The 15,971-nt window shown below is 42.8% G+C and overlaps 1 protein-coding gene across 13 annotated transcripts in view; it reads left to right on the top strand.

The window, feature by feature from the left end:
- The window catches only part of tcf7l2 (transcription factor 7 like 2), an 88,218-nt gene that overhangs the window by 31,612 nt on the left and 40,635 nt on the right, over positions 1-15,971 (top strand). For 8 of the 13 annotated variants that reach the window (XM_070851245.1, XM_070851243.1, XM_070851250.1 and 5 more), the window contains exon 5: positions 6,428-6,487. The exons of the other annotated variants lie outside the window; for them this stretch is intronic. In XM_070851245.1, the coding sequence (XP_070707346.1) occupies positions 6,428-6,487 (60 nt within the window). The remainder of the gene's footprint in view (positions 1-6,427; positions 6,488-15,971) is intronic. 13 annotated transcript variants of the gene reach the window in all.

The following is a 15,971-nucleotide window of genomic DNA, read 5'->3' on the forward strand; positions in this document are numbered from 1 at the left end:
TTTGTGGACAGCCACGCTGCCTGCAATCCCGCAGAAAATTATAACTCCCTGCCCGGCCTTGCACTGAGCTGGATGATTAATGAAAACTGGTCTCATATTTACAACTTTTTCAGGAGAACAAGCTAATGCTGCGCTTCTAACATACTGTCTTTGAGGGAAGTGTGGGCGTTCCTTCAACATTGATTACCCTATCCATGGAGTTGGAGGAGTAGTCTGGCATGAGAGTTGGCTGGACAGCGATAGGGGCATATGCAGTACATACACATAAGAGAGCATCCACCCCAGGCATGTCGATATCTGAGAGCCTAGCAGCTCTAGAATGAACAGTTGAATATGAACTCAGTAGTTAGCCAAAGGCGTAAAGTTTTTCAGGAGGTCAGTGGAAAGGTTGAACATAGGGAGGTGTACGTATGTGGTCAGGGTGAGCGAGCCAGGAAAATCAATGAGAGTGGGGACTTAGCAGAATTAGTGAGGTGATCATGAATGCCCTGGGCCATTATTGGCACAGTTGTTACTTTTGTTTTTGAGTCGTGCATCTTCTTGTACATATTGTTATGAAAATGAAAATTTGAAAAGTGCATAACGATTTTAGATGGAGAAGCATTCCAAGTTTGTATGCTCATGAATACAATATCTCCTGTGGATACAGTTCAGTGCTGGAGCTAATAATACACGGCTGACCCCTTTTTGTTTACGCACTCTGTGCAACAACACAGTTAGTAGTCGCCATGGCTCTGGAGCACGCTGTAGGTAGTAATGATTTTTATCATACAAATTACACTGTCAAGACACAGTGTCCCTCTGAGTCATATGTGACATTTGATCAGTTCAGTTACTTTTATGGTCTGTAATAAATACCATCTTGAACAGTTACTCAAAAGTTGGCGAGCCAAAGCCTCCTCGGTGTTTTGCCCGTTTAAGTTAAGCACGTCTTAAAATAGCAGGAGTCGACAAGGCTGTTTATTTGAAACAGAAACCTTGTCAAAAGTTGTGTTTAAGACAAAGAGCTTGCAATGACAGTGTTATTCTGAACAAAACAAGCCCAGCTAAGGCTCCCCTTATCTTTCCCTGCAATGCTAGTGTTATTTTTATACCAAAGAGTTCACGGGCCTCTTCTTACTCTGTTATTTTAGGAGACGCTGAGAAAAGAGTCGCAACTCCTATGAAGTCATTAAACTGGTCGTAGGCAGCAAAAGCTGCAGGTAAATACTTCGGGTTTTATCCTGCTATGAGTCACATGTCTGTAAATACTTACCACCTCACATCCACCTAAACTCCTGCTCTACGATTCACCTTTAAAGGAAGTTTCTCTCAGTTAACTGTAATCGTTGCAACATTTCTTTTTAGAATGCGTTAGTGACAGGACACATTTACACATTTCTGTTGTTATATATTTATATATTGAAGCTAGATGCATTCAATCCCTACAGGCTTGGAACAAATAGGCAACACCAGCAACTCGTCACAAAACAGAAACTGTGACTGTGAGACAAAAACAAATTTATAACAAGAAAGACGGACAAGCAGTCAGATTGAAAAAAGAAGCTTGCACATTGCTGAATATAAACCCAATCAGAATATGGCAATATACCCATTGAGCTACATGAAAAGATAATACAAAAATTGGTGGTTAGTGATAGATTAGCAAGTCGTGAAATCAAACATGAAAAAGTTAGACAAAATACGGCATGTGTTAATCACTACAAAACTTTTCCATGCTATAAAAAGGAGCATCCCATCTGTTCATAAGAACAGTAAGTTCATGGCAAGTTTCATTTACAGTATGTATAGAACCTCCATTGTGAGGTTAAAACACTGCTATGCCATAACATATATCTGTTAAAATTTAGGCGCAGATAGGCGTCGATCTCAGATGATAAGACAATTTTAGCCACAATTAAAAGTGAAGTTAAGAGACTTGTCCAAATTCCAGAGGTGTCAGAAGGGTCTAGAAAACAGATTTGATGATAAATAACTCAGTATCTGAAACTTAAATTAACCTCCTGGTTTCTCTCTTTCTTTCTTCATGCTTTAGTTTAAAGCAGAAAACAGAAGCAAATGCAGACCAGAGCAGTGGGAGCACATATTGTGATTAGTACTGACACCAATCAATATCAAAATATATTGTAATATTTGTGCTCATATTGCCCAGCCGTAGTACACAGAGTGGTAAGATCAGAGGCATTACAGCATTGCTGCATAGACACAAGTGGCTGTTAGAACAGGTGATTAAATTGAATGTGATATCCAGCTTGTATTGTTGCCACTCCTACCATCCTGCTCCAGCACCCACCTCTGACTGAGAAGGAAGTTTGATTGAATGTTTCCCTGGTTTGCATCATACTGGCTGTACGTACGTATAGAAAAGACCAATGATAACCTAACACGGACTCCTACTGGTGTCACTCAGTCAGTTGAGTTTTTTTTTTTTTACCGCAAGATGTAAGCTTGCATGTTCCAGTACGTGATCCCCTTATCAATAAATTGGGCTGTAAACGGTAGTTTCTTTTTGTTTACAAATGCGAAGAAACACCCAGGCACCTTGACCTCTCCCTGCCTGGGGCGCTAGCAGGCTGCATTTGCAGTGATAAGAAGCCGTCGATTGGCCTGCTAGATAACGGCAATCTGAAGCCTAAGTGAGTCTGAGACAGTTGAAACGACAATAGAAAGATGGTGATAGATTCAGGGAAAGATATAGATGGCTGTAGAATAACGCCTGCTAGAAAGTTGTGGCTGAGGAGAAGGACGAAGGAGAGATGGACAGGGACGGAGATGCAGACAGATGGTCTCATTTGTGGCTGGAAGGCTCAGTCAAGGTGTAATGCTGGAGGATCAGCTGAGAAAAAGGAAGTGACCTCACGCAGGCTGGTCTGTCTGAGGGCACGCTGTATGCCCCTGTTTACCATGCCCTCAAAGGGGGCCACGCAGGACCTTTTTGAAGTGCCTGACCACCCCTCAGGCAGCCTCAAAACCTGCCGCTGCTGAACTTTTATGCCATTGGCTGAAAGTTATTCAATATTTATCCACCTATTGATGTGTATTTTTTTGAGGGAGAGACTCCAAGAAACATTTTATGCCTCACACAGCTCCTGAGAGGAAGATGATAAACAGTCCTTGCTTTGTCCACTTGCCTTTTATTGTGATGTTTTAATTTTACACGGTCGACTTGAATTATCTTTGTGGATACTTGCCAGCAGGAAGGGGCGTAAAGCTGGTGCACAAATTGGATGAATTAATTTTTTAACCACTTTCACACTAAGCAAATAACATGGCAGACCAGACTTGTAAATTGTAAATCCACTACATGACGTCTACATGTGTGTTGATCGCATGGACACTGTTGCCGTAAAGGACTCAGTAGGATTTCAGACTCATGTAGTTAATGTCATGACATCATAAATCATCTCATGTGATCTCTCACACTCACGTGATCAAACTTTTTTTCATGTCTTGATAAAGAGCAGCACCGAAATGATGTAGATTGAGATATAAAAGCATTTAAACAGAAGTCATTCTTATTAAATTCCTTTTCTTAATTTGCCATTTTGGAAATTGGGTCAGAAACATGTAAATATTAAGAGATTACACACACAGAGACTGCCTTCCTGACATGCGCATACATACACACACACACGTACACACATGCATACACAGTCTTAGAGTCTAGAGCCTAGCCCTGGTTGAACAATGTCTCCATTGTTTTGTGGGCTTTCACTGGCAGCAGGGGACGGCTGGAGTGTTAACCATTTCCCAACTGCGACTGTGTGTTTGTGTGTGTGTGTGTGTGTGTGTGTGTGTGTGTGTCAAAGGTAGTGAAGCATGGGCTCAGAGATGAAGAGAGGGAGGGCACTTGCTCCAAGTGTATGGTAATTAGTGTGGAGGAAGTGATGGAATCTGGCCATTTTTATGGCCCGCAAGACCTCCCACCTGAGCCTTTACAACTACTGAACATGCCTATTTTATTCCCATTCAGTCTCACTTGTTTCTCTGAAGAATGTGTACTGGAAAGAGGCTTTGTGGAAAGACCTGACGTGTTTTGATATTATAAAAAACTAGCAGAACTGTGTCTTAGCCAAGCATTCAGAAAACAATAACTCTGTGGATCCCAACAATGGCCCAAGGGGCTGGATGGGCATGCAACTGTTACTCTTGGTCTGTGTTAGAAAAGACAGATCCAGGATCACATTCACCCTGACCGCTTCTCTGTCCATTTTAGAGGAATGGGGATAAAGGGAGCTTCCTGTGGTCTGAATGGGCCATGCACCTGGGCTAGGGAAATTTTCCTAGGACTCTGGGATCCCTGGCCTCCATAGCTCTTAATGAGCGACTGCATGGTCAGCAGCCACCACCCACACACTGCTCACAGGCTTTCTCTGTCCTGACTTGTGCCAATCTTAAACTGTTCTCTCCCTTTGCATTTTAAGCATTTTTCACAAATAATCTGTCTCACCACTCTTTCAGTGCGTGCATCCACCCTTAAACGTCGCTGCAAGAGAAAGCTCATAACTCGTTTATCACATGTATTTCTTGTTGTGGGCACTTTTGGTCACTAAAAGCTCTTGGGATGTAGGATTTTGCAATATAAAGGATGTTCCCATCTGGCTATTTTATCTATAAATGGTTTTTCATATGAATTTCCAGCAAATGTATTGTATCATAATATATAATGATATGGAAATCTTAATGTACAGCCACCATGATGGGAGATTTTATCCATATCACCCAGCTCTTTTGGGCACATGATCCAGACCACAGATAGAGAGCATTGTGTCTGTCAGCTGCCTCTCGCTGTCTTCTCCAGACAAGACGTTTCTTCAAGGGGTCACGCTTACATCATTGGCGCGGGCCAAAATCTGAGGCCGTCGAGACGTGGCGTCAGGCCCGGGAACAGTGACAATGAAAATGAGAGCACCTCAGTCATTGTGTCTGTCCGGCAGTCTGGACGGCTGCTTGTTCCCACAGACAATCCACTCAGTGTTTGCTAAGTCAGTCACAGTACCACAACAATGACCAAAGAGTCGCCTCACTCCTTTAAAGACTTAACAGAATACCTAAGCATTTTGAAGTAAAGGTACCTGATGAATTGCCAGCAGGCCCCTTGGGAGGTGACCAGAATTCAAAATATCAAAATGTTCACATTTTTTGTCAAGTTTCTATATTGAATGTGCGAAGAACATCTCTAAGGAGCTTCTCCATTACAACATCTGATTTTAGTAACTATGAATAGCAGTTTGTTGTATAGTTTGTGTGGGTTCCAGTGTGTGTGTGTGGATAGCTCCAGGGCCATTGTCGACTTTTTTCTTTCCTGTGGTATTTGACCGTTGTATAACCCCTGTGAACTTAAGCTACCCCAGAGAATATGTGACTCTTATGTTAGATGTGAACATTTAAAAGAATAATACATATACATATTTGTATCTGTAACTGTGTGTGTGTGTTTCACCAATAACTTCAGTGTTCACTGTCTTGCTGTTATGAAAAGTTATCTAGCTGGCCCCGGGTCAAGCACAAGTACAAATAGAACAGTGATCTCAGTGCAGAGAAAGCAACCTGCACAGTAGCTTTTAGGCACTGGAGCCCTTCAGTAAAATAAGCCCTGTTGCTTTTCTTTGTATATTCTGAGACTTCTACTAGCATGTCCTTTCTTCTGTAGGAAATCAATAGCTTCCTTTACCTATTTCTCCCTCTTTTTCCCCCTCTTTCTTCCTTTGTAAGATCTGAATTGAAACTTGTATTTTAACAGCTACTGAGACTAGACTAGACAATGTCAATTTTATTGCACACAGTGAAATGATGAAAATATCAGAAATGACAGCTCTGGGGACCTAAAGTCAGCTCACATTCTTACTTTAATTTGAAACGTACTTAATAATTGCTCTTTAACAGCTTAACATCAAGAAAAACATGAATCTGACAATCAGGAGGTACTATTTACTTCTCCACGCTGGATCATGTTACCTGTTTGTAGTTATCATCTAGATATTTAAAGCTTGAAAAATCCATGCCAAAACATAGCGGCGACAGTGGATCCCCAGACCAGCTGACTGGCGCTGAACGTCTGTGAAGGTGTGGATCCTGAGGAGATCAAATGTTCTACCAAAGTGAGATATTGTTTTAACAACCAGCCAGCCAGTACCAACAGTCATGTAACCAGTGCAGAGCCAGTGTTCCTCTATTCTCTCTGTGTAAAATTAGTCGTAATGGGGCCGAACACGCACCCTGGAGAAAGCTGAGCCAGCAGAGATGAGGTAGTAGTTTAAATAACTAAAAAGCCAGGGGATGCATTATTTCCAGGGAGAACACATTGCTTTTGCATAAAACCTGGCCGGCTGGGATTGTGTGCAGATGTGTATGTGTGTGAGAGCGAACAAGAGATGGAGAGCTGATATAATTGTGTGACTTGGGAACGTCCATCTTTGCCTTTCAGGGGCCCTTCTGCTGGGAATTCCCCGGACAGTCAGATCTGAGCCTTCACCAATTTCATTTGGTGAGAGACCTTTGAATTCCAAAAATATCTTGTTGGATTTTTTGGTTGATTCCACAAGGAAATTAACAACTGATAATTGGTGATTTAAAACAAAAATAATGAATGAAAAGTCTAAATTCTGGTGATGATGCTGATAATCATGCTGTGTTGTGCTTTTTGCTATAATTCAGTGCTGCTACTTTGTTGCTGTTATGCTTTTGAATGTTAAAAATGCCAATCCAGGTGATGGGATATTTGTGGGGGTTGGGGGTGGATATTTTGGATGGCCCGTGCCTCATATGTTTGACCAAAGGGCTTGCTTAAAATTTTTAACACTAAACTGGACTGTCTAGCTTCATGGGGTATTCAAGGTGCTTTCCTTGATCAGCTTTGTCTGGCTTTTAACTCATTTCTTTTTGCCAAGGGTCCTGTTTCCATTTGCCTTTTATTTATTTGTTCCTCATTTGTCTTAACCCTAACCAGTTTCTGGATCGTTCTGGCTTTAATGTAACATCTTTTTTTAGCTTTGGGAGCCACTGGGGATGTATTTGGTTTGAATTAGCCAACAATCGGCAAGCAGGAGAAGGGAGACTTTAGTTTTGTTTATATTTCTTTGAGAAGCTGTTTGGAAGAGAGTCCACCTTATTAACAGCACCTGGATCTGAATGTGAGATACACAGACAGATGGAGCAATAACTCACACTGTCTGTGTCCACTGGGTGAAGATTCGGATTAAAGATGGTCTAACCTGAAAGACACCACCCCGTGCCCTTCATTAATTCAAAATAGTGTAGAGTCTGACCAGCCATTGTCCTGCAACATTAAAAAAAACTGTTTTGCCTTGTTTTGTTTTACTTCAATTAGGTTAGAAGCAGGAAAGATGCTGGCGTTATGAACCACTAAAGCAGAAGAACTTAATAATCTTCTCTGAGACGACCATGACATTGTGGATTGCCAACATGAATTGTTTGACTAATCAATTGCTTGTTGATTTTGCACACTCTGCATGGCCTTTGTTGCCAATTAATTTAAAAAAAAAAAAAAAAAGCACAAAAGAAAGAAGGTAAATCGTGCTTTATTGTACAAACAGGTATTAATATAATGGTGCAGTCTGCTAGGATTTTAAAAGAAGAAGCAACCAATAAAAAAACATTCCTCTCCCCATGTCAACTCTCTGCCTGCCTCCCCTCCCTCTCTTATACAAGCACCTTCGCTAGAACTTGTTTGACGAGGTCTGGCAGGATCACTGTTGGGTGTGCCTGTCTTTCTCCATGTGTGTCTTACAAACACACCTTTGTCTACACCAGCGTATCTGTAGTATCCTTGCGTCTAAGGTGTGACTTGAGTTTTAGATGACAGGTAGTTAGAGCTAGGTCAGATCAGGTTATAACTTTCATGTGTCTGCATACAACAACATGAACTCATTTAACCCAGAGTTCGGACTCGCTGGCTTGTGTGGAGTGGATACTGAACAAGAAGATCAAAAAAGGTGTATGCTAATCATTTGGTCAGAGTTCATTTGCACAAAGAACTAGGATCAAGGTTCAGGGGTGGTACTGATAAATAATCTAATTTATGATGAACTGCTCCTAACAGTCGAATGCACTCATCTTTGACAGATTTCCTCAGATTGCACGATCTCCGGCTCCGTTGTGCGGCCAGCCTTGTGAGCGACAACAGACTCGACAGCTCCCTACGCTACTGTATTAACACTGGAGGCCGTTTCACAGGGAAACTTGTTTTGACAGAACTCCAGGTGTCTCATTGTTGGGGCTGGCATGGTTCAACAGATTTACCAATTAGCACCGGGCTGAGGGCACAGGAAGGGTGGGAGTGGAGAAGAGGGGAGGGGAGGGAAGAAATGAAACGAGGAGGGGGGGGGGGGATGGATGAGGCGGATTTGGCCACAGTGATGGAATGAGATTTTGAGTGAGAGGTGCTGGTAGGGGAAGGTGTGGAGGGAGGGGAGGGGAGGGGGAATGTGACCATACGGAGGCAGGCTGGAGTAAGGCGATCCGTGACCTCGTTTTTTTCCCAGCAGCAGTATGGAAGGGACTGAGGTTTGAGCTGAGCCACAAAGAGGAGGGGAGCCATGTAGAAAAAGAAGGGGGCAGGAGGGCAGCAGAGGAAAAGGGGAAACGGTGTTAAAACATGACAACTTTTTTTACCCGCCGCACGCCCAACCTCAGTCACTTGTTTGAGTTGCTGTCTCAACTTAGGGTATCCACTGAATGAGCATAACTTAGGTCATTTGTAATGTTTTTGCTATAGATAAACTCCTGACACTTGATTCTCTTGTCATGCATTGCTAACACACATCCGTCTGCAGAAGCATTGATTTGTTTTTGCTGCGAGTCCCTGTTGGCTTGCTGTTTTCACTCCAGTACGAGGCAGAATTGTGTGGGATTAAACACAATGTTATTACTCTCACTAACCCTCTTTGTTATTCCTCAGAAATGTCTGCTCCTTTTTCCAGGAAGTTTGGAAGTGAACTTTTGAGAACGGGTTGAAGTGATTAGATGAATATCCCAGGGGTGGCCTGCAGAATTTAGAGTGGTTTTTGGCTCTTGAGTGTTATGACACTGACGCATGCGCTTGCACAGGCTTTGTAACATGCATGTACTGTAGGTGCATTAGCACCGTGAAGTCACTGTCCTTTGTTTAGTCAAAAAAGGGGGTTGAGGATATATAACTAGTGAGGGTGTGTTTGCAATACTGTGCTTCGTTCAAAATGACGGCTTCTCTGAAGTTGAGAAAAGTGTTTTTTTTTTATATGTCTGTAAGCCCACCAATCACAAAAGTCAGGCTTTCTGTACATGCAGGAAGCTGTCAGTTTACCACAACAACCAGACTAAAACTGTGGAAAATAGCAGAGGAGAAGTTGAGGAGTAGTTTTTTTTCTAGTTCTGTAAGCAGAGCATGGGATGTCTTGTTTGAGTCACTGTTCAGTATCACGGACTTGGACATATGTAACTGTTCATGGCAGCTAGTCTGTAGGAAATCTGGTGACCTTAGTTCACAAATACAGTGCTGAATGCACCTCACAAAAGCAAGTGAGGATGCTTCCTAGACTGTTGGCATGTAAGTTTCTAATTAAGTTATAAGTGAAAGTTACATTTTAAAGTGAATTTGTGTACACTGACATGCCACATTAAGGCCTTTAAGACATCGATGCAAGCCGGAAAGCTTCACTCAGTTTTAATAAATCATCCAAACACTTCCTATTTTTCTGATATCACTTAGCAGGAGTGGATTTAGTAGCACCTGGAAAGGTTTGACGCCTAGATCCTAAATATTTATACCTGTTTACCAGTGCTGATACCCCTATCTTGTGGGCTACCGAGGCAGTGCTCAGCTAAATCAGGACATTCGTATTTAAGAATTCAACCATTATGAGGAGACACATGCACCTCAAAGATTATCAAAAAGCAATCAATAATCAAACTACAGAAGATTTTTAAAGAACGCAAGTTGTTGGTCTATCTTTGATTATAAGATCCAGATTATTATGCTGCCTTATGAATGTCACTGATTTTGTAATGATTTGGCGTTGAGCGATCTCACAATTTCTATGGTGACTGTCTGCTGTATGCATATGTACAAGCAGCTTGTGATTGAGAGTGATGGAGACAGCTTTGTGGCAAGAGAGAGAGGAAGGGGACTAGAGTGGGGAGAGACGGGGGAGAATACGAAGCCCCGCCAAATTCCCCAAAGAACAATTTACAGTTATGGATGAATACACTGTCACAGTCAAATTTTAACTCTGTGGATGTGTGTGTGTTGAAGACTTGGAATGCTGAGTGATTCCAGAGAGCACTTAAGCTGCCTTGAATTCAGTTTTCTGTTCCCACCCGCGTTATAACAGGAGAGGGGTTTTTCTTTGGAGTTTGCAAGGGGTAAACACTGGGTATCTGCTTTCTGAGTCATTTAGCATCGTCCTCTGTCACCTTCCTCATATATTCTAAACAGTGTTTTCAGGTTTGTCGGGCCAGCCTGAACGAGACTAACCCCCCAATTTATTTGATTTTGTTCCTCTTGGCAGTTCCACTGAAGACCTATCTGAACTTTTCTTGGATTTGTTTGGCTCTGGTTTTGATGTGCGTGTTGTTATGTTTTTTTCTTCTCCGTCTTCCAAGTCTGTGTAGTCGACGGTGCCTGAGTGCCAGGCCCTGCTTTTGTCTTGGCCCAGGGAAGGAATTTGATGTGAGACTTATTTTCCTACCCAGTCAGTTTCTTTGAGCATTTTTCCCCGTTCCTGTTTTTTTTTTTTTTTTTGTTTTGTTTTTTGTTTTGTTTTTTCTAATAGTCCTGGAGGTTTGGGACACTACTTTGAGGCAGGTGACACTGCGATTTGACTGCTCTCGCATACCTGTGCAGGTGTGCACATGCTTCCGTTTTTATTTATTTATCCAGGCTTTCAGAAAATGTACTCTAATTGAATGGCCTGTTAAAACGCCACTGAAATGAGTCATGTAATAGCAGGAGGGAAGTGTGATGGGCTGATGCGGAGACCTGGATTCCACGAGATTAAGGAGGATCATCATACTAGAGATTCTGGATGAAGCGGAGAGATGGCTCAATTCTGACGGTATATCGGCTGTTTTTCTTGGTAGAGAAGTCTAAACTAATGTGTCAGGCCACTTTTTCTCATCAGTGAGATGTGCTATAGATGCCCAGCATCGGCCAGACATTGCCTGCGAAAGATGCAGAGAATTGCATGCGCGGAATAGAATAAACAAGCCTGTCACCAAAGTTGGAAAGAATCCTTAGTGCAGCGATACTGTCAAAAAGCAGCTTCCATTTCATACATTATTAACATTACCTAAACGCATTATTTGTGTATTTATTCATTCATTTGTCTTGTTAACATCCTCCTGGAGTAAGATAAACAGCGCGGCCAGACTGGCTGTGTGACAGTTGTGTGTGAGATTTGAATAAAAAGCCCAGCAGCGTGATTGGAGCGAGACAGGAGCGGATTCTATGGACACCAGACTTCCTCTCCAGGCTCATTAAGGGACAGTAAGGCGATGATGTCGAATCGGCGCGCACTTTACCGGCCTGCCTTTTTCTTTGAACAGCGTCGCCCTCTTATCTGCAACATGCTCTGTTCCTCCATAACAAGACGCTCCCACTCCCATGCACACGCTCTGTCTGTCTCGCGCACACACATTCTGCCTACATACACACTCTTCATACTTATTTAGTTTGTGTAGACAGAAAACTCTTAAGTATGTGGTTTGTCCACAGAATTTTGGCAGCTTTTGTTGTATTTTCTCCTACGCTATCGAAAAAGCCTGGTACTTGTTTTTTGGGGGTTTTTTTGTTCTTTTTTTCTGCACAGACATCACAAATGGATATTTTAATTGGAACTTTTGGCACTGTCTCCATCTTGTGTTGGAATGGCAGACAAGTGAGTGGCTGGTGAGGCCGGGGCCGGGCTGATTGGTGTGTAGCGAGGCGTGCCTAAATCAACTGGCAGCATGAATAGCTCGCTTGATTCTCACTGGCATTCACTGGAATCCATGGCATTTTTTTTAAAACAAGATTCTTTCTTTGGAAAAAAAAAAAAAAGACTGGAGTAACCAACAAGGGAAAGAGAATACCTCCAGCCTCCTTGAAGCATGACTTTCCCTTTTGTTTTGTTGGTGCAGTTTACTCGCCTTTATGCCTACTCACTTTTTGGTGCTTTTGTAATGGCAGAATGAATTGGCTAACCTATGTTGTTGCTGGGCAGCCATAGATTTGTTCACTTTACAACTTCATATGAAGGTTTTGAAATGTTAATATGCTCACGATGATCACGATTGTGATGTTTTTATTTTACATTCGACTAACTCTAAGCGAGTTGTAAGCTTTTTGGGATTAGTGTAAATTAATTATTTTTTTTTTTCTTTAGTTGGAGATGCTACTACTACACCCATTATTTCTGTGCCACACGTCGTCTACAACACTTCAGAGAGATTAAAGCTCTTTTACTCACAATTCCAAACTTTATTTGAGGTTAAACGCGCATATGGTGCGACTGAGAAGTGTAGTCATTCATGTACCTGAAACTTCCTGAATTCAGGGAATTGCAAGTAAATAGATCACAACCCCAAATGACATGTTGGGCTCCAGCGAGAGTTCACTTTGGCTCCACTGCAGCAACTAATGCAAACCACATGCTTGAACTCCACATTTGCATAAGTACACACCTGTTTAAACTGTGGACACTCTTATACCTCAAAAAGTAAATTCAGGCACACTCATCCCAGAGGCAGAGCAGCTGTGGGGCTAGGTCAGGTCGGAGTCATTGTAATCCTCCTCGACATAATGTAGTCCTTGTGTTTGGCTGGGCGTGTGTGTGTGTGTCTGTGTGTGTGTGTGTCAGGAGGAGGAGAGATACTGCGTGTGTGCAGGTGGGGTTAGCTGATCTGTATACTGTGTGCTTGCAAATAAGTGTTTTTGTGTATGTGTGTGTGGTGGCGGGCCTTTCTCTCTGGGCTGGTAGTCAGTGCTGTGTAATTACCTGGCTGTCTGCCACCGAGCCCCACTGGAGCAGAGACAGAAGTGGAGCTGTGTCTTACACAACGTAACACAGCAGCCCATCTGAACCACTGGCCCAGAGTTTGTTCAGCTTGGGGTCTGGACACAACATGTGATCTCTTGAGACTGAGGCGACGTCAGGAGAGATTTCCAAAGACTGATGAATCAAAATACATAGTGTATATTTCGATGTATTGGTTAGAGAGAAAACAAGGTTTGAAGTATTCTGTATCCACATTTGGAGAAAACAAAAACAAAAAAACTATACTATATATGAACATAAGAACTCTCTAAGGGGTTGTGATAAGTTTGGTGAACTGATTATATTATAGAAAATTAGAAACATTTTCCAAGGTTCAAATAGCTGGGTTTAGAGTCCAAGGTATATAATTTAACACATGGAAACACTTCTTTACTTATATACATATATGTTCTGCAGTTTTGCTTGATGAATTACATAAACCATGAATGCGTGATTGAAAGTGTTGATCAGTTGTACATTTACCTGATTTATAGATGAATCATTTTAACACTAAATTAAATTCAGGGCCATAGGCCAGAAAATGTTGTGAAATGCTGCACTACTGCTACAGGGTACAAGGCTCCTAACTGACAGACACAGACGGAAATAGGACCAGGCAATCAGAAACCGCAAGACAGATTTATAGCATTTGCATAAAGAACCTCTCTCAACTGCTATGTGACCTCTCATTGCTTCACCAGTCACTGGAGAACTGATATCTGCTCCAATCCTGAGGTACACCCCCTACCTGTAAGGGCCAGGTCTGAGGTGCACAGGCGAGCACATGGCACACGAGCTGCACGAGTGCATACTGCAGTGTAAGCCTGACTCTCCCGCCATTTTAATTGTTATATCTCCTCAGCCTTGATATGAGCAAAAAGGGAGGCCTCGGCAGAACCTGGCACATCAAAGGCTACCTCCCCTAGTCTTACAAGTTGCCTGTCTCTTTGGAGGAGCCCAGGCTTCGGAGAGCCAGAAAAGGGGATTGGAGAGGCGGTGTGGATTCCCGGCTGGAATGAGTTTGATGGGCTAATTGTAGCCCCCAGTGGACACAGGCGCTCATCACAGAGGGCCGGCAGAGCAGGGAGTAGAAGCTGTGGATGAGGAGCTGCAGTGGCAGGAAAATACTCCTGCTAGCTTTCCTATTCATCTATGGATATCTGCACATGGCTCTCTAGTGCCTTTGATTCGGTATCCTGTCTTGAGCATATGGATGTCCTGACATATATCACTCTTTTTCTCAACTGCTCCCTCATTAATGGCGCTGCACATTTCAGTTTCTTTTCCTTGGCTCTGTAAACTGGTTAACTCCCCTGAGTAGTCCTGCCCATCTTTGTGTTTTCTCACAAGCCTGCAGTTTTTTTTTTTTTTTTGTTGTTGTGTTTTCTCGGAGATGGAGCTGTGAGCCTGATCTGCTCACTTCTCCATCAGCGCTGACACTTTCTCCAGGCGGTTGCGCACATTAATGATACAAGCACATCAGCAAGCCTTGACGAGAGTGCATGTTGGTCACTACGTTTAATAAACCTTCTGGCCATGCAGAATCAGAGGCTGAACCATAACACACTGTATAACAAAGCAATTTAATGCACGGACAGACTTGCACAATGCTTGATCCTTACTACCAACCACATTAACAACTGGCTCGACTGCAGTGGTGATCAAAAAGACTCTCCGCAGCTTTGAACAGTTCTCTTTTTTCCCCATCTGCATCAAAAAGAAATCAATAGCTGAAACTTTTGAGTGCATGTACAGTATCAGTTTTTCCTCCCATTGCACCCCCCTCCCCACTGACAGTTTGGCAGTTGTACATTATGCCACAAGAGTAAAACACAGTTAAAAGGAGAAAGGCACAAGGAGATGACACCAGTGAGGAAGCTGCTTGTGTTGGGTAGGGCCCTGGCTGGGAGAAAATCAATGGGAGGGAACACTTCCATACACGGAAATGGCACAATGGGAGGGAGAGGAGGGAGTAAAGATTTTTTTTTTTTTTTAAACTGAAAAATGATGCATTTGTTTTACCCAGGGAGAGAAAAAGCAAAGACGAGGAGAGGGAAAAAAAAACACTCCTCTGAACATCTTTTGAAAAAAGCAAGTTCTTTGGTGAGGTTGAGTTGTGTGGTTAAGGTTTGTTTTATCCAACTGTGCGGAAGCGTGTGTAGCTGTCTTTCAGGTCTCTTTTTAGTTGAGGCGCAGAAAGACTACTCATGGCATGTTCAAGGGCACTCAGTGGACACGGATGCCCTGCAGGAGGCGGAATTATGAATACAACATGAGTAAACAGACACCTACATATACTATTAAAATAGTAAGCCTAGTACTTGGCAAGAGACCATCCTAAGTAGTAATTTGAGCTGGTCCGTAGCAGTTCAACCTCACTCTTCTGAGGGTCAATGATAAAGACTTGTGAAAAATCAGCTCTAATTTGCCTGATAGTGAAATGATTTGCACATTGGCAGTAATGTATTCCTGTGTGCATTCCTCCAATACAACCCTTTTAGTATTCAGTTTAGTGATAAAGGATTTTTTTACACAGCAGCTGTGAACAAAGAATACAATAGCACACAAACTCGAAACACAATTCCAAGCCTGAGCCTTGAATGGCATTCAGACTTCACTGTGACTGAGCGAACCCATTCAGTGGGAGTACGCGGCGGTTGGAGAGATGGTATCAAGTTGCCTGCAGATGGAGGTCAGTGTGACTGGCACAGTTGGCACCTTGGCACAGCAGCAGTGTGCTGCAGCACTCGGCTCCGCAAAGGATGCGTCGTCTGAAGGGGGGACTGGGGAGCGAAGCGTTTCTCTCACTTCTCCTTTTTTTATTGTCTGTGCTTCCTGTTTTGAAAGCCATTAAGGAGCAAATTTCCTCACAGCGAGAGGGGAGATGAAAAGGCCCCGTCTTTTGAAACATGTCCAAGCGCAAATGTGAAAAAGAGGGGGAATGATAGCTATCTGTAA

This window comes from Pempheris klunzingeri, chromosome 20 (genome assembly GCF_042242105.1).
Source record: "Pempheris klunzingeri isolate RE-2024b chromosome 20, fPemKlu1.hap1, whole genome shotgun sequence".
NCBI classification, from domain to species: Eukaryota; Metazoa; Chordata; class Actinopteri; order Acropomatiformes; family Pempheridae; genus Pempheris; species Pempheris klunzingeri.